General features: G+C 42.5%; 1 protein-coding gene across 1 annotated transcript; it reads left to right on the plus strand.

Moving 5' to 3' along the window:
* The first annotated feature begins 801 nt into the window (after positions 1-801).
* Positions 802-24,909, plus strand: HTR2A (5-hydroxytryptamine (serotonin) receptor 2A, G protein-coupled). The gene is made up of 3 exons (XM_010155596.1): positions 802-1,314; positions 5,782-5,982; positions 24,044-24,909. The coding sequence occupies exons 1-3, from the start codon at positions 900-902 to the stop codon at positions 24,841-24,843; spliced, it is 1,416 nt and encodes a 471-aa protein (XP_010153898.1). The 5' UTR covers positions 802-899; the 3' UTR covers positions 24,844-24,909.

Raw genomic sequence — 24,909 nt, forward strand, 5'->3', positions numbered from 1 at the left:
AACTGGCTTCACTCAAGTGTGCAGTTTAGAAGTCAAAAAACTATTCTAAATACCACCAATTTGGAGGAGACTGAAGAAAAAGGACACAAAACTGGCTAAACGCCGTGAAGAATGTGGTAAATCAGGGTACAAAGTGCACCTAATTGCAGTTTGAGAGTGGGCTCTGAAGTACAATGTAAGTCTTCCTTAAATTGTATTTTTTTATCATAGTATCTAGTTGTTTTATTTTCATTCTGAAGCCAGGCTGGGCCAAAAGGTACAATTAGCTATAAAAATCAGCATGGAGCAGAATGTGTAATCTCTGATATGAGGCTGAAAATGATAATGAAATACAACAGAAGTCAGAGACTATCAGCCATATTATGGAAGATGAACCATAAATAAGAGCATATCTAATTATTTCAAGAGAAAGATGCTGGATGGAATCTTTAATCAACTTTCTTAATAGGGAAGCAAGAGCTCTGCTGTTTTCTATGGCAAGCTATTTTAATACTGCTGTGTTTAAAATTGTGTGATTACAGTTACCAATAGCAATAAGATGTAGCTCCGGAGGGAAGTCCTAGTGGTTGCAAAAGTTTTTTTCTCTTTTATTTCTCCAACATTTTTGCTCTCTGAAGCCTCAAGTCTGCATTCTCCGACAGCCTGGTTTTGCTTTTCAGCTGGATTTTCAATGTATGCCAACACTGGACTTCCTATGGAACTGGAAACAAAACATTTCAGCTTTTGGAGTAATTCTGGTATGTTTTTCTACATCATGCTAGTGGCAAAAGTACAGTCGACAAAAGATTGTGCTCCCTCAACTTCTGGCATGGAAAGCTGAGGAATATAAATCCTGATGGTGACAAAGGGTGATATTTTCCTATTTTTCACTATTTATCTCACCAGTTTTGGACTTAGCAATGGATATTCTTTGTGATGAGGAGAGCTCTGTGAACCCAACTGCAAACTCCTTAACACAAGTAAATCACGAGAGAAGACTCTACAGAAATGCTTATGGAGCTGGAGAGATTAATATATCACATCTTTTCAACTTGACTGTGGACTCTGAAAACCTAACCAATCTTTCGTGTGAAAGTAACGTGAGTCCACCATGCTACTCTTCCCTGTTTCAGCTTTCACAGAAAAACTGGCCAGCTTTGCTGACAGTGATAGTGATTGTTTTAACCATTGCCGGAAATATTCTTGTCATCATGGCTGTGTCACTGGAGAAAAAACTACAGAATGCCACTAACTATTTTCTAATGTCACTTGCAATAGCTGATATGTTGCTGGGTTTCCTTGTCATGCCTGTGTCAATGTTAACCATACTGTACGGTGAGTATTAGCTGTGTAACCTACTGCATGTATTGAGAAACTTTAAACATTGCATGCACATTTTGTTGTTAGTATTTCATTCTCTTACCACAAAAAAAAAAAAAGTAGTCACTCATTACAAGTTCAAATACAGGTAACTGGTTAATGGATGTAAGAATAGGTTAAGTGCTTGCATCGTTTCCTAGTTTATATTTCTAGTTGCAGGCATTTTAAAAACATTTTCCTACTTTATATTTCTAGTTACAGGCAGTTTAAAAACAGTGCAGAACACTAGTTTACTACTCAGTTGCTGGATGAATTGTCTCAAAGTGTATATGAAGATGCTTTGTTCCCTCTCTCTTCATTCAGTTTTTTACCCCTGGCTCATAATTTTCAATATTCCTAATGAGAATGTAGGGTCCTGTCAGTTACTTTGCTCTGCAAATATGCACAGAATCACTAATGACTACCTTTAGATTCAAAGTAGACAATCCCTTCAATTTTTCTTTAATGAAGTAATACAAATGTAAATCATTTTCTTAACACCAATACTCTGCTTAGTCTTCTACTTACCAGCAAATGCTGGAATAAATATTGTGGGAGTTAAGAAATGGATGGGAGTTAATTCTGCTTAATTTTTAGTAACATTTACAAATGCAAAGCTATGATTTCTTAAGAGAAGTTATTTAAGAATTAAGTGACTAATGATTCACAGTTCATACCCCTGTAGGTGATTAATAGCAGATCTTTCTTCTCATTTTCACCAAGATTATTTGCAGCACAGCTCACAAAGGAAAAAAGCAGCAGCCTGTGTGTTCAGTACCAATATTGTCAGGCTGTTATAATCCCTAAACTTGAAGAAATTAATTTTCCAGTGCCAAAACTGAATTGCTACAGTTCAGGGAGAAGCCACACAATGTCAGGAAGAAAGTGAGGTTGTTTGCAAAGATTTCTATTGCTTCTCTATTTTGGGACTAAAGGTCCAAGCCTGAGTTTGTGACTTAAGAGAGATTTCATCCAAGTTGATTTCCCAGTTTCAGTATTTCTACACAGACTGCCCTCAGCAGCGTTTTCATACCATGTTTGGCATCAGTGACAGTGTAACGTTGTGATTTATTGTATTAGTGGTTCAGTGACCGTTGGTGGGAGCAACAGCATAAAACAGAGCCGCGAAAGACGAAATCGTCCGATGCGTGAGATTAGCAAAACCCTTTTAAATCCTGCGTGATTCCCTAAGACATGCAACAGGGACTCCTGCTGGCCAGGCTCCGATGCTGAGAAAAGAGGAGACAGAAATCCACAGCTCTGCAGTGGTTTGGAAGTCAGGACGTGGGATTTCTTGCACACAGAGAAGCCAAAACCCTCGTTGTGGGTCAAGGCTGCATCACCCTCTTCAGCAATCGCTGGTGCGGAGGAGCAGCAGGGTACCAAAGGGCACAGGAGGAAGCGTGCAGGATTTGCCTCCTCCCTCCCTGCTTTTTTTCCTTGCATGGTCAAGAAGGGGAGGCCTTTTCAGGGCCACTTGGGGTGAAAAATCATTGGGCGGTGCATGCAGGTACCAGGAGAACCATCTTGGCACGGCGCACCGTCAACCTCCAGGATGACTGGTGATGGTGCAGGGGGAAACCTCCCCTTATGCAGGAGTATTTTTTCAGCCTCAGCACAGGCCAGGATGCAGCCAGAATCAACTATATCACCTGTGTTGACAGTGCTGAGCCCAAACCAGGGGTATTTGCATCCATTTAGATCAGGGGTGCTCCACCACCTGCCTTGCAGCCCCTTGAAGGGGGATTGTGACTGTTTTGCCCCAAAGAGAGATTATTTCCTTCTCGAGAGCTTTATGTCCCATTCAAATACCCTGGCCACAGCAGCCACACGTTTGCCCAGCCTCCAGCTTTTGGGCCAGGCTCTTTCCATCCTCTCACCCACAACAGTTTCCCTGTACCTCCTGTTACCAGCAAGCAGGAGCCCAGCCATCCTGGCCAGGTTCACTTGTTTACCTCCTCACCTGAAAGGGCTTGGGAGATAGCATTTCTCATCTCCTGGATACCACTAACTGGGTACCTCAGGAAGAAAATTGTAGCTCATCTACATCACCTCCCTCTCGGGCTCTCAACCCGAAAACGCACAGGTGTGGTTGCCTGTCCTTTGGATGGGACTGCCTAATATGAGCTCCAGGACCTCATGAGCTCTCACATACCACATGAAATCCTGGACCTTGTAAAATTTTTCCTGCCTACCCAAACTTTAAATTGCAGCAATGTCTGTTTTGTTTTGTTTTGTTTTGTTTTGTTTTGTTTTGTTTTGTTTCCCCTTGGATAAGTGGAGGGGTGAATTGGACAGTGGCCAGAGCACTGCACAAGGCAAAGCTGCCATGTGCCACAGAAAACGTCCCAAGGCCTGCCTGGAGGATGTTCTCTACACCCTTCTTAACTCTCATAGTACCTACAGTTGGATCCTCTCCTGTACTTTCCCCTTTCTTGGCCATGTAGTCTCCAAAGTAGCTTATTTGATGGATGCTGTTTTATCCCTGCCCCATCCAGACTTAGAGAAAGGACAAAAGGCCTGGAAGGGTATGACAAATGTGTTCCCAAAGGCCACTAAAGCAAGGGAACAGATGCATGTTATCAAATGTAAAAGTACTTTATCACTTTTCCCTGTGTAAGCTGTTCCTGGCCTGACAGAGAGATGCTGCTGGGAAGACATGCCCCTGAGAGCCCGCCGTCATGTAACACACACCAGAGTCTGGGTGCCCCATTGGAAGATCAGAAAACAAGATAAAACATATCCATAATGCTGTATGACTTGTCAGAGTCAGCTTATATTACAGCCGTCTAAGAGCACCAAGAAATAGATCTCCCCAGTGCTTATTAAGTTTAATTAGGCACCGACCTAGCTCCTCTGCCTCTCCCTCTCTTCCTGCTGTTGCGTATTTTGTTGTACTGTATCTCCAAATGAGACAGGCACCCACCCAGAAACATTAGCATGTTCTGACAACACCAGCTTTGGTATTCCCCCCTGCCGCACTGTCGTGGGCAGCTAGGGTTATATGCTGGAAATAAAATCACCACAAGATAAGGACATAGCTAACTGCAAAACTTGCTCCAAGGAGAGTTGGAGGACAACTGCAGGACTAGAAGGGTCTTTGAATGGGGGTCCTGCAGGGCTGTGCTTAGCCTGGGTCTGCTCAGTACTGCTCCTATCAACTGGGCTGGTGTATAGAGCGTGAGCTTACTCAGCTTTCCAAAAGCGCGAAGCTGGGAGAGGTTACAAGCACTCAGAGGGACAGGATGAGAGTCATCAACAATCATCTGGTTCCCTGAAGAGAAAGTCTGAAAGGAACAAATAACATTCAGTGAGGATAAATGCAAAGATATCCATTTGGGAAAAAGATAGCAAACCAACTACTGCTGGGGAAATTTGTCCAGGATTCAGGAATGCTGAACAAGATCTGACTGTCAAAATGGATCATAAGCTAAGCATGTGTCACTAGTATGATATTTTTATACAAAAGGCACTCATCATTCCAGGTTGTGTAAGTAAGGACATTCCCTGCAAGACCCGTGGAGCAATCTTGTATTTCACTCAGCAGTCAGGAGGCCTTTGCGAGAGTAACAAGACCTGTTTTGGTCACTGAAAGATAAGCAAGATGTGGATAAATTAAATAGATTCCAGGGCAGAGAATCAAGAAGCACAAATGTTTTAAAAGCATCATCTGTAAGCAAAAGATAAAGGAATTGTCTTTGCTTAGTCTGGAAGAGAAAAAGAAAAAACTAGGCAAGACACGATAGCCATCTTCCAATAGCTTCCAGAAAGGACAGCAATCAATTATTCTTCATGGCCAATAGAAAGAACAAGGAAAAAGGGAAGGCTTAATTTACAGCAGACAAGATGTAGGTTGAATATTGGTAAACACTACTGCATTTGCTTTGGATTGCGCTCTCTGGAGGAGCCTATCAATATTCTTTGACACAGGGAATATCCTTATTTAAGTATGTGGTAAGTACCTAAAGACAGGTGAGATAAATATCGCCATTATGCAACAAAATACATTTCTTTCTTCAGCTGCCACCAGATCTGAAGTTTCAGTTTCAGAATTTAGGCGGCTTTGCTTATCAGCGGGTGTTAATAATGCAGTAATTACGTGGCTATAAAGTCCTAAAACGAAACTGAGAACTTGCAGGTTTACAATGACAAAATTGCTTCTCTTTCCATAGATTTGCTGCCAGAAATAGTTAATTATAACATCAAGCATTAGCATTGTGCAAATAGAATTAGAAAGAAAAAAACATACGCTGCTTGTAGCCTGGGAAAGAAGCAGAGTTAATCCCAAAACCCACAGAGTTAGAAGGTTGCAAGCAAATAAAAAAGGTTTCTTAAAACCTTGTCGGGCAGCTTCTATTAGTAGGGTACATGCACTAGGACATATGTGTCACAACAAAAGGTGTATGTCACGTTCTTAGCTGACGTCAACTTTCTCTTGCGCAGGATACACGTGGCCTCTGCCAACAAAGCTCTGTGCCGTTTGGATCTACTTGGACGTTCTTTTCTCCACTGCCTCCATCATGCACCTCTGTGCCATCTCACTGGATCGCTATATTGCCATTCGAAATCCCATCCATCACAGCCGGTTTAACTCAAGAACTAAGGCTTTTGCAAAAATAATTGCTGTTTGGACCATATCAGTTGGTAAGTGAGGCAATATTTCAGCATGTAATTGAAGATTTCTAGCCTTTGAGAGGATTTGACATATACATTGCAGTCTAAAACTATATTCTCTGCCTGCAATATTTTGCTTGCCACAGTCTAGGAAGTGCTGTAATGTAGTAATTATGCAATGGAAATCAACAACAATGGGAAATGGAGGAGAACTGAGCAGCACTGTCACTGAAAGAATATACCTCAGTAAAACAACTACGGGGTTCAAGTTTGTTTTAAAGATGTGTTTATTTCCCATACTGATTATCCATCAATAACATCGAACAGAGAAAAAAAATTATTTCAACTGTAAAAGATTTCCCTGTTTTATGGAAGCTACTTCTTCCCAACTTTTTGTCAGGGTAATTTGCTTGGTGATGTTTTATATGCACAGATTATTTCTGCCTTTTTCAGTGTGTAGGGTAGGGTATTTATGCATCCTATTTAGGAGGCATTAGGTAGTGTGTGTATACCATAAATGAAAGAAATTTCCGCAGAGGACAATTCAGAGTTGCAGCCTAAACTAGGTGCCCTAAATGACTCCCTAGGTGAGTCTTTGCACTGGTAAAACACGGAGGCTGGAAACTAGGTATGGGAGTGCCACTCTTCCATTCCCATGGTGCCAGCAACCTCACACCAGAGCAGTTTCACAGCGAGGGAGATGGAACGAGCTCGGTATCTGATGCCATCAGGGATTTCCTCACACACTTGGCGCAGTGGTTCTCCAACATCCTGAAAGCACAGTTCCCTTTCAGCTCGCCTGGTTTTGTAGACCCCCTGAGCATTTGCGGCTCACTTATTCAGAAGCAGAAAAAATTCACTCTCTTGCCTTGGAAGAGATGTGTGTTGCCAGCAATCAAAGGTAATTAGCTGCTTCCCTGACTAATACAAATTATTGCAAGTGGTAACTGTAATCCACTGCCATTCTTCCAAGGGGAAGGAAGGGAGATGATGCCTGATGCTGCTGCCTGCCTGCTGTTCTGAATCACCTCCTGGCCTCCCTCCTGATCCAGGCCCAGAGTCTGAGAAAAAGCAGTCTAGGATTTTTATGACTTCAAATAGCTGTTGTCTTCTGCTGCACAGCAAGAAGTAATGGGAGCCCTGTCTCAAGAGGACAGTTCTGAATCCTCCAAGACCTGGTGAGGTTCAGCGTCATCACGTATGTCTCTGGGGTGCATTCAGCTGATCAGATGTAGATGTCTAGCAAGGCCAGGTGTACTCCACCCTAAAAATACCTTGCGCTCAGCTATAAAGGAAGGCTAGGGCAACTCAGATGTAGATGTCTTCATTTACATTAGATGAATCATACCTTATGCCTCCACAGTCACTTTTTTAATCAATCCAACAGAAAACATAATACTCTATCCAGTTTTTCCCATCTTGGACACTGCTAAGTGCAATCATTTTTGGTGCATTCTCCATATAACATAAAAAAAATCAAGCATTCCTTAAATTTGTATGTACCATGTTTGCCTGCATTTGTGTGAGGTGCTTGAGCTTAGCGTGTGTGAAATTACTGTCCTTTTTAAACACAAATAATTTCACAGAATCATCAGAATGACCAGTCCAGGGGCAAACCAGTAGTCCATGCTGCTCAACATCTTTCCTTAGACAGTGGATCACTGCCAGAGTATCTGAATTAGCTCACTATTAAAATGAATCCAGAAAAAACAATATTTAAGCCCTATTAGCTAGAACATGGTTTATGTCCTATAGCAGGAGGTTTTAGTTCTTTGATATCTCGATATTTAATTTCAAAAGTTAGGTCTATTCTTTGCAGTAATAACTGATAACAACTTACCGATTGAAAAAACACCTTTTCTGCTCTCTAGAAAACTTTCTTTTAACTGTGATCAAATGAGCCACAGATGTTATTTGTTATTACTATGGCAAGTGATAGCAACACAGTCGCTATTTATATAATTCAGAAAAATACAAATCCTTATTTTATTGGAAACTACTCGTGTGGCATAAGCGGAAAGGACAGGATCCTGTTTTACTGCATCTGGAAAAGGACACATGTAAGGGAACAGTGGATGCTAGGAAAATAGGTGGGTTGATAAAGTCCATCTCATTCACACATCACGTCATCAAAACAGCAGCAAGTAGGTTAAATAGATATAAATTAATTCAGGCAAGCACACTGAGGTGTGCAGTAATGAGGTGGTGCTGAGCTGAGTTTCTAGTCCTATGGAAACAAGGGGCATGGAGAGATGAGCTGAAGGAGAATGGGTCCATTTCCCAGCCTGGCAACTGTGTCATGAATGAGCTCTGGCAAATTTGATGTGTTCCACAGGACAGACTGGGAAGCAAACACACAGCAAGCTATAAAAAAGCTGCTGATCTAGTCACTGCCAGACAGGACTGAGTTTGCACCATGGCATATTGCTATACTAATAGAATAAAGAAAAATGCCAGTATGATAAGGAACCTTGATAGATCCCAGATCACCCATGCAACATGCAGTCAGTCATCGACCCCGTCCTCCTGATCTGCCACAATCCAACTCAGAATAGATAGGAATTATTTCCTGAAGAACAGGGTGCTTTCTATATCATTTACCAATAGGAAATGGTTTCTGAACAAAGAGGTGATTCATGTATCATTTACTAGTCTCCAAGCTCTCAGTGCTATTTAGCGTGGCAGGGCTACACATTTTTTAACTCTTTATATTTTCACATAGCTACAGACAGCTGCATCAGGCAGAGTGTGCTCTCTGCTGTGCACAGTGTGGCTGACACCTCATTGACCAATTTGGAGAAGCAGGGGTTTCTCAAGGTTTTGCCCTCCAGCCTCAGTTAGATATCCTTTGACTTCCCCATGATCCTGCAGGTTGAAGCTGAGCTGGCGCCCTGTGAACTTTCATGATGTACAAGACAGAGGGCAAAAAGCATGAGAAAGAAATGAAAGACATCGTGTTCCCCTGTGTAAAGGCTCACTTTACCAGGGGAAGAGGGAGGGAACCTGCTGATCAGAGGCTCTCAACAGTTCCCTCACTGTCAAAATCCTTAGTCCATCCTCTCACATAGCTCCCTTCAGTGATTGCTTTACCAGGCTGAGCCCCCATCTATTTAGGCTCTGTGTTTCAGTATCCCATGCCCAGATCTTTTTTGTATCTTTTGATGAATCTTTATTAGTGCTTCTACATCCTCCTGGGGACATAAGTGGCCAGACCACAATATTCAAGACATGGGTACGCCATGGATTCATGTGGTGTAGTAATGTTTTCTGCCTTGTTCTCAATCCCCACCTTAACAAGCCCTAATTTTCTTTCAGTCTTTAGGACCGTCACTGCGCACTGAGCTCAGTGACTCCAAAATCATGGAAACACAGAATGGTTTGGGTGGGAAGGGACCTTTAAAGATCACCTAGTCCAAACCCCCTGCCATGAGCAGGGACATCTGTCACCAGATTAGGTTGCCCAAAGCTCCATCCTGACTTTGAACACTTCCAATTATCCACAATCTCCCTGAGCAACATGTTCCAGTGTCTCACCATCATAGTAAAAAATTTTCTTCCTATGTCCAACCTAGATCTACCCCCTTTCAGTTTAAAGCTCTTGCCCTTTTTCCTGTCACTACAGGCCCTGGGAAAAAGTCTTTCTCCATCTTTCTTATAAGCTTCCTTTATACATTGAAAGGCTCCAATAAGGTCTCCTTGAAGCCTTTTCTTCTCCAGGCTGAACTCCAACACTTTCAGTCCTTCTTCACAGGAGAGGTGTTCTGGCTCTCTGACCATTTTCATGGCCCTCCTCTCTTTCCTGAGTAATGACAAATTGTTTGGCATATTTAGATAGGGTTCCACCTCAACTAATGTACAACTCTTTGCTTCTTAGCAGTGACTTTTGTCTGCTACTCTGCTATCCACTAGCTGAGATTTCCAAGGACCTTCTGCAATTCCCTACAGCCAACAGCTGTGTGTCGCCAGCACATTTACTCAATCCCGGTGTACATGCAGGCAGGTCACGGATGGGCTGAACAGCACCGATGAACACAGAGAGATGTTGGGCCCTTCCTTCTACCGTCCTCACGGTGGAAATAGACCATTGAATCCCGTCCCTTGTTTTCTGTCTTTCAACCTATCTTTTATCTACAAGAGAACCTTTCTTCTTCTGCCATTAGAGTTTAATTTCTTTAACAGCCTTTGACAAAACAGTGTTGTCAGAGCTTTCTGAAAAAAACAGGAACGTTTTTGTTGTCTCAGCTGGATCACCCTTATCTACCTGCTCACTGACTTCTGCAAATACTTCTAGCTGATTTGTGGTGCTTGGATTCTAGCTGATTTGTGGGGCACACAGAAGTTCTCCTAGTGCTTCCCAATCTACCCATGTCTCTTTCATTATGACTGCTAATTTACCTAAGTAATAACACTTTCATTCACTAAATTTGTGATTTTCCTTTTAGTCACTAAAATCACAAATTTATTCAGTCAATCTGATCTAAAGACCAGTCAATCAGTTATCCTTCTATTGGCTTAGTGATATACGAAGTCTTCAAAAACAGCATAAAAACACAGATAATTTGATTTACTTGACTTCTGAAATCTTTAATTTCTTAGTTAAAAAAAAAATTGTACTAATATTTGGGTTTGCATTTAGTGGAAGAAGAGGATTTAGCCAGCAGCCTTTCTTTCACTAGACCATGTAATGCCACAGGCAATTGGCTTAAAATGGATTCTAATTACTGTAACAGATTCTAATCATGTCTTTAATTCTTAAATCATCCAGTACCCAGAGTGGCTAGATAATTAGATTATTTGTAGCTGTTGAAGGCAAAAGCCTATTAAATCCTGAAAATTATTCCATTTGTTTTAAAGCACAGAGGTCATTACTGAGGACAGGTGTAAAAAGCCCAACCATTTCCTCTTCCTAGAAAAATTAGAGCTGAATCTTAAGTAGTATTTACCTAGAATCTATAAAACTCTAAATAGAGCCTATGCTGAAAAAGACAGGTAAGGCACCTTTGAGCCCTAAGCAGGCCTAAGAAAAGTATTGCTCTGCAGGAGGCCAACAATGCACCAGTCTCTCCTTTAAAAATCCTTGAAAGGACCACATAAAAAAACACAGTAATGAATGTTAAGCCCTTATATATATATGTCGTTCCTCAGTCCTTATTTCTCTCTATTCCTCTATTAATGGTCTAAGTAATGTGAAGTTTGATGAAGCCCAAATCCTCTTAGCTGAGTTTTCTCTTATCATTTCTCACTCAGCCCACACATCTGTTCACTGCCTTCAGGCAATCTTCGCTCTCCCCAGTCACTAACAACTTGAATTTATTCAGTACTTTTCATGCAGAAAAAAAAAGTCCAAAGTGGAGCTGGATGAAGCTGGTAAAAGATCTCCCATCGCATAACCCTTTTAAAATTTTGACGTTGCTTTCGAGGCTTCAAAAATACACATTCACAACCATATGAAGCAACATTCCCCGAAGTGCAGGGTACAAATAGTTACATCCAGGTGTATGAAATGAGCCCAATGCAACTGAGTCCTCTGATAATTTGGCACTGTGAAGCTTTCTGCTGACATAGAGGTTGACACCTCCTTTCTAGGCAGCCTGCAATTCCTCTGTGTAACTTCTTGCTATCATGCAGAGCACGAAGGGCCAGGGAAGCAGCTGGGATTGGGAGAGTACTACCAGTGTCTCTGGATTGTGGTTTGTTGGCAGCTTTGGCTTCCTTCAGCTCACTCCTCCTGCCAAGGGCAGCTTTCATTTGCAAGTCCCTTTACTGTTTTCAAAAGGAACAAGTGGCCAAGGGGCTGCAGGTTGGGAATCCCTGTTCTGGATCCACTGCATCCTCCATTTCTTCCAGATGACATAATTTGCCAGTTCATTCAAGTCTAATTTAGGGATGGCTTGGCATAGGAAAGGACCACTTATTATAACATGGGATATACTGCCAAAATACATAAAATTGCAAATAATTACACACAGCACTGTACTTTGCCAAGATAGATTTAAAGTTGAGCACCTAAATTTGGAAGTGCTGGAGCTAAACTTGAAATATCTGCTACACTACTCTCTTTACCATGTAGTCATTCACTTCACTTCCACTTCTTCTTTTGAAAACTTGGCTTTTCATTCTTACCAGTATTTATGATCATTTCCCTAGTGAACATTTCTTTTTTTTGTAATCATACTCAGGAAATCATCTCCTAGAGAGTGAATATACTGTTTGCTCTTTCCAACTGGAGGATCTCAAGGGCAAACACTTAGGTTTTGTGTTTGGGCAATCCCCTGGGAACTTTTCCATTTGCGGATGTAGATGACATCATAAAAATAAAATGCCATTAAGATGTTTTAAAATATAGAGAAATTTACATTAACTATAAAGAAGGGCCATGGCACAAAATTTCATAAATAATGTATTAGAGCTTCATCACTATCTCACAGAAATAGGAACTTCATTTCTAGACACACGATGTGTTTTCTAGACACATGATGTATGAGGCTCAGTAATCAGCAACAATTAAGCCAGTAGAAAGTTCATTGCCACACTAATGACTCCACCCGCAGACAACTAATAGGTACAGGAGCATTTCATGCAAAGGTTGTCCAAGGGGAGTTAACATTCAGTGCTATGATGCACACTTCTGAGTTGGCTGGCACGTGAATTCTGGTTATGAGACATCACTTAAGATGCTTCTGAGAAAGAGACATAAATATCATATTTATTTTTGTCATTGATGAAAATTATTCCTGTATTTCCCATGTAACTGAATCCTTTGCTTGCTCTGTTCTTCCTGGAAAAGTAAGCACATCTCATCCACCAGACCAACAGCTTACCACACACACCTCCCTCTCATAGATGTGAAGTATAAAAAAGCTTACATTTGGAACTTGTATATGGTTTTTTTTTTTCAATATCTGACAAGAAGGTGTTACTGACTTTATACTTTTCTTTATGAAAAAATGCTCAAAGCAATAGTAATGATTGAACTGCTTTTTAAATTCTCCAAATTTGGAAACATATAGATAAAGAAACAACATAAAAATCCATGGAAGTCACGTTTCCAAACCAGAGACATGAGCAACTTGGCATACAACTGGATGGTTAAGAATACATTATAGAAGTGCACTGTCCAATGTAAAATAACTGTGTATATATTTACCATTCTCTATTATTATTATGAGGAGATGAAGGTTTTTGCCTATGAAAACAGCACACACCCATTTTGTAAGCACCTCTTTTGCAAGAAACATTTTGCTTCACAGGTGAAAAAAAGGAATGAGAAGTGGTCACATATTAAGGTGTGGCTTTTCTTTCTGCTTTGGTTTTATTTTTAAGGGCAAGTTTTAAACAACAGAGCTGTATTTTTAATAGGAGAACTATGGAAAGAACCTGGTTAGTCAAGGTACTGATGACAGAATTTGTCCATCATCTTTTTTTTAAACTTGTCTTTGCTTTGAAGACCAAAAGGACCATTTCCTTCTTCCCCTTGAAGCTACCAACAAAAAAGCATTAGGTTCAATTGGACCATGCTGGTCCTATTATCAGATTTCCTTGAATGAACTATTGTTTGCAGTTGGCAATGTGACCTATAATCAGCCACTCTCTCTTTGTAGCATACATCAGAGTAAATAGAATGTTTTAAGAAAAAAAGGCAGTAACAGTACAGTGCCTATTACAAGCTATTCCTCCTTCTCTGAAAGGCTGTATTTTTTAGCCAGTCACGTACCCGACACAGCGTACAACACATACAAGAATCCAGAATGGATTGCCCATCAGAAGGGGAAGGATGCATCTAGGTCCTACCGCAGGATACCCTTTTCTGCAGAAAGTCCTACGTGAGGTGTTGCAAAATGCAGAAAGGGCATGGTCAGGGGCCTGCTCTGATGTTTTTCCAGTAGGTCTCTACAACAGTTCATGCTCAAAAGGGAATCCAGTATTGACCAAGAAATTACTTGGCCAGGCTGGATGTGGCTTTGAGCAACCTGGTCTAGTGGAAGGTGTCCCTGCCCATGGCAGGGGGGTTGGAACTAGATGATCTTTAAGGTCCCTTCCAACCCTAACCATTCTATGATTCTATGATTCTATACTTGAGCATCTCTGATCAGAGGAACTGGGATTTCTGCATAGCAGAAGCCACGTGCAATATAAATGAGCAGAGAAGAAGTACACAAGGGATCATGTTGGGATTTATAAACTCTGTCATCTGTACACTGTCATTGCATTTCATCACCTTCTAAATTAAAAAAAGTGTAGTTAAAGTAGCACTGTATTATATAAAAGAAAATGTCAAGAACAAATACATTTCATTCATTTTGAAATTATACTGAGCAATTTCACAGCTTCTTTTTTGTATTTTAAATAATCAAATTTCCTTTAACCCAGATTTTGCATTTTATAATGCTATGAAAATGAAACCTATCACAGAATTCTGCTCTAAAATGAAATCCTTACATTTACCCCAACTAGCAGGAACATTGCAAACTGTCGCACACTCAGGCTGCGGTTGACTTTCCCCGTGCATCTCCTGGCCCATGCCATTGGCATCCTTTGTAAGCAGAAGCCCAGCTAATAAAAGTCAAGGGTTTTGTCAGAGCTGAGACAACATATTCCTAATTACCTACAACAAATTTAGAAATACCTGTCAGCTGATTTTTCCTATGATGTCCTCCAGAGTCATTGATGGAAAACAGCCTGTCAAACTCCTATGACATCCTGAGAGCAGGCTGAAGCATTGCGATAAAGGCTCTCTTTGCTGGCTGATGAAAATTGGAGCTGTGTATTTCACAGTACTCAGCCCTGCATTTATGCGGCAAGCAAATCACACCCACTGGGAAGACTTGTTTCCTTTTGGTAGAACATAACCCTCGTTTTGATCTTGCATTGGATCCGAGTTTTGAAATGTCAGATTGGCTGCTATTGCTGGTATCGTAGACTGAGCTGAGCTGTGGGTATCCTGAGATAAATACTGTGCGGTTTTAGGTCTTGGGTCCACTGAGTTAACAGCGTTAACGGTCTCCTTACAAGCGTCAAAGCGTCCAAAAGTTTTAGGTTGAAAGTTCCTAGGGCAAAACCAGCCCTGCCCTGTGTACCACTGCAGGACATGAGGAGGTCCCTCCAGCACCCAGAGTAGCCATTTTTTGTTGCAAGGGCAGTTCATGTATTTATTTTTCATTTTCAAGGTGGTTTGTGACATTCATCAGAAAGATAAACTGGGGAATTATGCTACAGCCCCTACTTAGACACCTGTAGATGGGAAATATGGGCAGATATGATCTATCACGTTTTCATCTCTTCTTCAACCCTGCCATCTTCTAAATGTGACCAGTGCACTGGCTGATTTAACAAAAGAGCAGATCGGTCAGGGTGAAAGGGGGTAAAGGGAGAAAGGGTGGGCAGTGATGCTCTAAAGCACAGGATCCTCAATTGAGATGTTCAGACCAGTGCAGGTCTCTAAACTGCTTCTCATCATAGCTTTTTCCTTCCAAATTACGCATCGCATCAGGACATCTACCCCAATAGCTGTCCAGCCATGGGTGCAGTCTCCCTGTATAACTACTAAGAAGCTCACTCAGCAGCCTCTGCAAGCAACCACAAAAGGAGGCATGAAGAGACAAGACAAAAATTCGGATTAAAGTAGGACCTGGCCTGAGGTCTAGAAAATCCAAAAGAACGACAGTTTTTGTTGTCTGTACCCTTCAGACTCAGTGCAAAATTGTTGCTAAAAAAATTAAACAATTTATCTGATAGTTGCATTCAGTCTCCTTTTCAACTACACAACAAAGTCAATCAGCACTGCTGGATGAATCTCAGAGGTACCAACAGAAATCCCTATTCAGTACAGTGAAGGATTAAGGCAGAATTAAGTAAATTATCATCATTCAGCAGATCACACCAAGCAATAATCAAAAGCCCAGAAGTATAAAAAATAGGATAGTAGAGGATCTTGTCACTTAGGCTGCTCCAGGATCCGTCACATTAGTTGCTTATGATAGTGGAATATCTAAGATATTTCCATAATTTCTAGTTTATTGCTACTATGTATTTTTTATAAGCATTACTCTGTCCATAGCATGTATAGCATATAATAAGTTAGCCCTGAGGAGCCTTCAGGAGCTTCATAGCTAAAAGGCAGACTGATAACTTGTGATCTGGGAAGATCTTGTTACAAACGTACAGTACTCCTTTCTTTCTCAAAGCACAGTTATCCCCAAAACTATTCTCCTACAGGCCTGGGCAGTGAATATTGCAAAGCCATCTGAAATGGAATACACAAAAGTCCTGTGATAAACAGGAGAGATACCACACGTGGCTGGAGTTGATCCCACTTAGAGGCTCTCACCCTTTTCAAATAAACATATTTACCTAAGCCAGTGACAAACCTAAGTTTGTAACTTCTTTTGAGTAGAAATTAAACCATTGCTACAGGGAACTTAAAATCACCAATGGAATTTAAACAACCTTAACTGAGTACACCAAAAGGAAAAAGGATATTTGACCTGCTCTGCTTCATTTTGCTGAGCTACAGAAGCAGCAGGTTTCTCCATCCAGGAGCTTTAAATAAGAATGAGCATCACCTCAGACCTCTGCCCAGGCTGGAGACCTGTGGCACCTCTTGCAATTTTTCAAACGAAATATTCAGTGCTTTATTGTAAGGTCAGTCAATTCTAATCACCACGGATGAAGTGGTCACACAGCCATCAGCAGCCTATGTCCTCTAAAGGAGAACATCAAGCCCAGCTCCTTCCTGACTCCCAGCTGACAGCAGTATCGCAGCTGCTGTCTGGCTACCTTGGACTTTCAGCCAGCATCCCCCAGGCAAGCTGCTTCCTCTGCCTCCTGTCCATGCTCAGCCACACACTGCCTTACTCTCTAGTCTTGCTAGGCTCAGGGATAGTGATAAGTCTCAGTCTGACCAAAGATCAGATTGCAAATTAATTAGTATTGTACACAATGCAATTAAATTACAGGGTGGAAGGTCTTAAAAGACTTTTAGTGTTACATTAGAAACCTCCCCCCACCCCTAGATTTTTGCAGCTGCTATTTGATTTCCTCTAGGCATTGTGCAATCAACACACCATCCTCTCTCCCTCCTGGCAGGCCTTCCTTGGTGGGAGGCAGGGATTAAAGTCCAGGCAGATGGGCAGAGCAAGCTGGGGTCGATGCAGAAGGGCTGGCACACGGGGCCACATGCCCTGTCAACCTCACCTGAATGATCCCATCCCAGCTGGGGTGCTGGGATAGAGACCAGGGTGATGTGCAGCAGGTAGAGGAATCCTTCCAGGAGAATTCACCAGACCCATATGAAAATATCAGTGTTATTGACAAACACAGTGCTATGAAATTTGCAGAAATCTCCACTGCTGCCCTACACCCCTTCTACCCTATGCACTTGAGAGCTGACATCTCCTGTAAGTTAATGGAAACAGCAGCACTGATGCATTGCCAAACTGGCTTTGTTAGCATTTAGGGGACTGCCAGTGTTTGCAAGGACCTACACACAGCGGTATCAAAACAAGGCTGATGTAAGTAGTGATGGCTTCAGATCGTGAGAACACAGCTTGTAACTCAGTTATTTAGAAAAGCTGGCAATCTTAGCTGAGCACATGGGCACATGCAGACGGGTGTGTGTCCATGTGAAATTAGTGCTTATTTTCAGCCCTGCTTTTTTTAACGTGACATGTTGTGGTATCCATGTGCCTCTGAGCTGAGTAGGATGTAAAGTACCCATGCCTTTCCACTCCTTGTCATATTTCATACTCAGATTGTAAAAGGCACCTGAGGTCCCTTCTTCAGGCACTTCCCTGTGAGGATGTAGCAGGAATAGTTGGCCTGAGAAAGGGCTAATGAGAAAAAGAAGCCTCTTGCCAGACACAAATCTAACCTAGCCCAGCTCCCAGCAGGAGAAAGGTATGACATCCATACAGATGGCTGGTATGGAGTGGGGTTTGTCCTTCTGTCAGTGCTCCTTCAGCTTTGCCACTCTTGGTGCGAGTTGTCCATGTGCTCTCAGCATCGTCTGGGAACCATGGGACCATGCAGGGCAAAAGAGAACCAATATCACCTCCAATGTTCTGTGAAAATGTGGTGCCAAAACACTGCTGAACACTCCTATTTGTCCCGTCCTAAGGATGGGCTAAGTTTTCACAAGGGGAACACAGGGATGGTGCTTTCTCAGGTGGACAAGTTTGCTCTAATGGCACGACGGCATGCTACTTACTGGAGGTCAGGTTGAGTGGGTACCTCTGGGTCAGTAAAAAAGGAAAAGGATTTTAAATTGTTACTATTAGCTCTTAACCTCCTGGATATCCTGGAGTTAAACAGCTCTGCCTGGCCTTCAGCTGCAAAAGCCTTCTTGCCTCCCTCTTCCTCCCTGTAGATCCATTTATAACAACTTGTATTTTCACAGTAATCTACACAAGCCAAAGAGATTTACTTTTTATCTAAAACTTGACACAGTGAGTCTAGAGCTGTCTCAGACACGAGAAGAAATTCTAGCCCAGAAATTCTGGGACAGTGCCAAGCTGACTAGGAGAGGCAGAAGTGTTTTAACATTCATACTAACTAGATGCAACCTCAGATGGTGATTCCCAGTCCATCCAGAGCTTTCCAACATCCCCTCTCCCCAGGTGGAAATTTCTGTTTCTGCATTGCCACCCATCAGCAAACTGCAAAACCTTGGTGTTGGCAATGTGGCCAGCGCGACTTGGGCAGCAACAAAATTATAACAGTGACAGGTTTGTTACGACTGGAAATTGGGAAATAACATTTTCAGGTGTGTGTGGAAATCAGCTAAGTGTTTGCAGGTCAGGAGAAACGATGACTCCCGTAACGGTGAGTCCCACACGCCAAGTATAGACATGAAGCTACGCTGAGCGGCCCTTCTGCAGGTGTTTAAGTGAAAGCACTGAAGCAGCTGTCACTAAACTCCAACTCCCAATACAAAGTCCAGACATATTTGCACCCCTGACAGTCAGAGAAGGATGTGGCTCGTGCCCCCCTTGCCCAAGTGGCTCACTGTGGTTTGTGTTCTTAGAGCAAGCAAACATCCACACAGGGCACAATGGTAGCCCAAAGGAATAAATGTTATTTTGTGTGGTTATTTCAGTCCAAAATATTGAAAATAATGTGATGACCATGTTGCATCAAGGCAATTTTTATACAGCATGAAGCTGGGGGTGCATGGTATGCCTGGGGGTGTAGCCTGTGAGTATAAATGGGTGGCTGTTTGTTGTTTGAATGTGTAGCTGTACCAAAGGAGGACATTCTCCAAGTACAGAAAGGCACCAGATAGCAAGCACGGGCTTTTCTAAAGAAATTAGACAGTATAGCTACATCGAGCTCCTTGAAGGAGAAACTGGCCTTCTCCAAGCAGCAATCCTTTCAGAGGTCCCCAGTGTCACAGCACATCCCTGTGCACTGATCTGGCCCATAACCTGCGTAGGTCTGAGTCAGTGTGACTGCTACAACTGGAGCTGGGCAGGTTTTTTTCTTTTTCATACGAAGGTGAACAAAGGTGCTGAATTTTGAATTTGAGAAATTGTAATGACATTTCTACAAGGTATTTCCTATCCCTTGGACATTTATTAAGGCACATAGTAATGTTCATTTGTATTCAAATCGATTGAAATGGATATATGTGAGGTGAAAGCATGTGACTGACACTTTCTGCCTGAAGAAGACTTCATGGAAGGAACTTCGACTTCATCAGTTCAGTCGCCCCTCCTTTTCTTCATCCTAAGCAGCCCGAGAGTGCCACCCTGCAGGGAATATTGTAAATTCTGGCTTGATACATTGATAGTCTCAGCAACTCAAGGCAGCTGCAAAACCAGTTTACCTGTCCAGTTAAAGCGGTTTTATGGCTGCAGTACACCTCTGAAGATTTGCAAGCCAGCCACTAAATCAACCTTTGTCAGTATTACCAGGCTTTTTGAGAGAACTGCAAGAAGCATCCTATTTCTTTACTTCTTAACCTTCGGTGTTTTCAAAAGCTTTTTGTCATTCTGAAGTTGTGCCCAAATGCTTGAGGTTTAATGCAGGATTTATTACTCATCTTTATTGTTTGGGTTTTGTTTGTGGTTTATTAAAGTCTGAAACAGCCACCTGTGTATAAATCAAGCTATATAAATAAACCACCTTCTACCAGAGGAACATAATATTTAGGGTTTTTCCACAAAGGAAGATGTTTTGACATAAGTGGGAATGTCAACGGGAAATGCAGTGGCTAATGTACCTCCAGTGCTTGAATGGATGTATCCGTTCTGTGCCAAGCGCTTCCTCATGCCTCAGCTTAGTTTGATTTGTAAGCAGAGTAAGTTAAACCATAAAAAAGCACTCAGGGTATATGAAAATTTTTTGCAGACTGACCCTGAGCTAGTGGGAACCAGGGAAGTGAAATGGGCAGGCTGTGGATAGGTGTTCTGTTGCAGCCCTGCCAGGTTGTTTCCTCCAGACCTGCTGTTTGCACATGGTCCATTTCCCAAATACCTGCTCATCCCTACCTGGTAGCTCTGCATGATCCTTTCTTGTAAAGCTGATTTTCTTCTCTTGACGTTTGAATACACGGGCACAGCTTGTGTCTTCTTAAACACCCACAGTCACCAAAAGCAGGGAGCAGGAAAACAAGGACAATAAAACCATCATGATATTATTCATCTTAATCATCAAGGAGAAATAGACTGGTCAGCTTCGATCTTTAAACAATTAATTCAGTCAGCTGCAACAATGCTAATACAGCTTAGACCAGGACTTTTTGTTATGTGTCTACAGGACAAGCTTGATCTTGATCAAACCTGAGTGACATGTGGGTGACATTCTTGGCCACGTGTGATGCTTCCTAAAAATCCTGTTGAAATAGCGTACATGGGTTGCACATGGAAGCTCTTTTATTTACAGTTTAAACATGACTGCCTTGGAAGTTGGTCCTAGTATCTTCACTGGGACTTCTATCCTCATGCTACAGAAGCCAGAAGTTACCTATTGAAAAGGGACAAACTCCGTTCCTTTGGGGAGAGGAGCAACACGTTTATCCCTGGAGGGATATAAAAAGAGAGAATTGGACTGGAAGTTAATTTACTCCATGCAGGAATGACACAATACTGCTTGTGGGATCCCCTGCATCAGCTGAACTGGGGTGTCCACAGAAAGCAGGTTACAGCTGTCAGTGTTGTCTGCTACCAAACCGTGGTACCTCTGCTATTTTCAGGGTGTATATAGGCCAGTTACTCATGGCTGTAGGGGAAAGATGGCTGGAACAGTCATTCAGAAAAACGTGCATGACCAGCAGTGCCTGCTACAGCTCTGCTGTGAACAGCACTTTTGCACTTGTTAAAAGGAATGACAAGGAAATGTGGAAATTCTAGCTACAAGCTGAAGCTCATTTCCATTTTTTAAAGCTAGAAATATGGATTTAGATGCCAGTCTCCAGAAGCTGCTCACAACAAAACAAAGCAGGTGGGGAATTGCTGCCCTGGTATTTCATGTGAGGCGTTGTAACTGACTTTGGCCTTTTACTTTGAAAAGCTTGCAATTACACTAAAATTTTCCACTTTCTGGTGCTGCTGCCTCTCCTCCCATGCCTCCTGATGCAGCTGAACCATAAGGTCTGTAATAATGAAAGGCATCTTTTTACTCTGTCAAAACCATTGTTTATTTTATCTCTGCAGCTCACGCTAGGTCTTTGAATGAAATGAAAAACCAGCCCTGCTGTTATCAGCACAGGGCAGAACCGGACGGGAAACTTGTGGTATTGCTCTGACTAGTGCTGTGTCTTCATATGGCTGGGAGGTGCAGGGTGCCTTCAGTATCCCTTCATTCCATCCAAAAATGAAAAAGCACTTCCAAGCATTCCCCATTTCCCTGAGGGTGTTCAGAATCACAGGTTATTCAGCCATGTTTGGGCAATGTGGCTCCTGCAGGTGACCTCTCCCTCCATGCAGTCAGTTGGACTGATTCGGAACATTTCAGGCAGCAGCTGTCCTGGAGCCTCTGGAGGTTTCCATCAGCTCAAACCCGGAGCTGCAGCACACTGCCTGAGTTGGCACCTCACCCAGTATAGCTTCTCAAAGCCCACGTTCAAGCATTTAGGGCTTGTGCAGCAGAAACAGAAAGGGCAATACCACAGGCTCTTCACCAGCTTCTGCCCCAGGCAGATAAGAACAGCACTTTTGTAAATGACCCGAGGCATTGCCATGACGCAGTTGAAAGCTGTGCAGATAAAATAAGCTACAGCGTTGTTAGAAAAATGAAGAGCTTTGTAGAAGCTCCAGAAGCACCCAAAAAATGGAACATTTGAAGAGAATAATAGGCTAATATTATTATTACTGGTATTATTACTGCTTTGCACTGTGCCTGGGCTCACAGCCTCCCTCTAGGACTGGAGCTGTTATGCTGGGCACTGGAAATGTGTGAAATGAAGAAACAACCTGTGTTTTTAAAGGGCTCTCAGTCTACGCACCACTGGGAAGAAGGGAAAGGAAGTGAGGTAGAGGCAGGTACCATTGAAATGCTGAAGCTGAGAGGACTTATTTGTGAACCATCAAGGACTTTCTTGTGCACACAGGGGACAAGGTAGGGCACAGCATCACCCTCGCATCATGCAAAATTATTCTCTAATTAACTTTTGCTTCCTCAAGAGCCAAACACAGTGTCTGGGATTTCTGTTCAAAGATGCAAAGGGGACTGAAGCTCCCAGGTCATGCTAATTTTCTGCAAGAGTCAGACTCCTAGCTGCTTTAATCCAAACAGAGCAAAATTATTGCTCCCTGCTTCCCAACTCCACTTTTGCTGTCTTCATAATACATCATCCCTTTTGCTGTCTGAACATTGCCTCTCTTGGACAGACAGCATCCATATGGGGGTAGGGGACGAGACAAATACTGAAAAAAAACCCCAAAACCAACAACCAAAGAAACAGCGTCTGTTTGATTTTGCTCAGACACTAGCAGCATTTGCAGAAGTCCCTGAGGAAATAGCCGAGTGGGCTTGAATCAGAGAGGTTCAAGGAGAACAGGCTTCGTCACCTGGGTTTGCTTTCATGACAGGGCAAGGATGCAGCACATGCTCCAGGGCAAGGCATGCAGGACTGCCACTGCCTTCGGGGCTGTGTGTTGAGGGGGCAGCTTGTAGCATTTGGCAATACCATGAAAGGACCTTTGCAGGATGACCACATCTCAGGCTGCCCCATGTCGGTGTCTCTCAGTGCTTAATTTGTCCCCTACGTTCCTCCAGCTGTTGCCATGGAAAGTTTTTTTAGCATTTAGTCTCTGTCGACTGTATGGAGATTACAGAGAGAAAAGAATAAGAAAGATTACTGTCAGACTTATAATAAAAAATTATCTCTCCTCCTAAAATCAGCATTTCACAATCTAGTCACAAACCAGTACCCAGGACACTTTTAATCCTCTTACGAAAAACAGCCCTAGACCACTCTTAAGCCACTCCAGAAAAGAAAGACATGTTCTCACCTTGATCACAGTTGATGAAAGTTTTTGCCAAGGTGGCAGGAACCAAGGAGCGAGTCTGGAGAATGTTACAGGAGTCTAAGAACATAAGGAATTACACTTTTGTTGCTAGCAGGTATCTTGGGACAGTTGTATGGAAGCAAATGTGTTCTACCTGTGGCTGAAGTTTCTTGGAAGGAGAGAGGGAATACACGAGAGCAACTGCCAAATCCTGTGTGATACCAGTGCTGCCCTTCCCCTACCCTGTTTTGTTGGGACCCTGTAAAGGTGGTGGCAGCACAAATACCAGATCCTGGCAGACCACAGCTTAGTTCCTGAAATTCAACTTCTGTGAGACCGATGTTTCACACAGCATCTTTTCCTAGTGTAGCCCCAGTAAAATATCACAATAACAGGACTAGCATCGTGCTGCTGCTGAAACATAAAATGCAGTATTTTTCCTTCTCTTGTGTAAATTGTTTGCTCTGGGATGTCTATCAACCGTGGCACTATCTGTTTGTGTTCATTTGTGTCCTATAACTATATGATTCTTTGAGAAATGATCTGTGTATAGCCAAGAGCATTTTGTTTATTTTTTCTTGGAGATTGGAAAGGGTGTGTTTTATTACAGTGTCTAACCACTTCTTACTCTAATCCACCTTCAGGTATCTCCATGCCTATACCTGTCTTTGGACTACAAGATGACTCCAAAGTGTTTAAGAAAGACAGCTGCTTACTTGCAGATGACAATTTTGTCCTAGTAGGCTCTTTTGTGGCATTCTTCATCCCTCTAACCATCATGGTGGTCACCTACTTTTTAACTATCAAGTCACTGCAGAAGGAAGCTATGCTATGCGTGAATGACATTGGCCCAAAGACCAAGTTTGCTTCATTTAGCTTCCTCCCTCAGAGTTCCCTGTCCTCAGAGAAACTCTTTCAGCGCTCTTTAAACAGAGACGTGGGGAATTCTGGGAGGAGAACCATGCAATCCATCAGCAACGAGCAGAAGGCTTCCAAAGTTCTTGGCATCGTCTTCTTTCTGTTTGTTGTGATGTGGTGTCCGTTCTTCATCACCAATGTGATGGCTGTAATTTGCAAGGAGTCGTGCAATCAAGAAGTCATCGGAGGACTACTTAACGTATTTGTTTGGATTGGCTACCTTTCTTCAGCTGTCAACCCACTCGTATATACGTTGTTCAATAAAACCTACCGCTCAGCTTTCTCTCGTTACATCCAGTGTCGCTACAAGGAGGAGAAGAAACCTTTCCAGCTGATTTTAGTGAACACTATCCCAGCACTTGCCTATAATTCCAGCCAGCTCCAGCTAGCCCAAATGAAGAGTCTGAAAAAAGAGGCAAAAATGATGGCTAAGGATTATTCAATGGTCACAATAGGAATACATCATTTGGATGGTACCTCCAAGGGAAGCATCAGCCCCGCGAACGAACACATTAGCGGTGTGTGACGGTCGGCAGCTGCCATGACAACCACCGTGCGTACGCTGAAAATTTCACCTGGCTGTGAGAAGCTC

This window comes from Eurypyga helias, unplaced genomic scaffold (genome assembly GCF_000690775.1).
Source record: "Eurypyga helias isolate BGI_N326 unplaced genomic scaffold, ASM69077v1 scaffold317, whole genome shotgun sequence".
Lineage (NCBI taxonomy): Eukaryota > Metazoa > Chordata > Aves > Eurypygiformes > Eurypygidae > Eurypyga > Eurypyga helias.

Bases quoted from the DNA above. Each gene is read 5' to 3' on its own strand.
- HTR2A (XM_010155596.1), top strand. From the start codon at position 900: ATGGATATTCTTTGTGATGAGGAGAGCTCTGTGAACCCAACTGCAAAC. The intron at 1,315-5,781 runs GTGAGTATTAGC...TCTCTTGCGCAG, and splicing joins AATGTTAACCATACTGTACG to GATACACGTGGCCTCTGCCA. The intron at 5,983-24,043 runs GTAAGTGAGGCA...ATCCACCTTCAG, and splicing joins TGTTTGGACCATATCAGTTG to GTATCTCCATGCCTATACCT.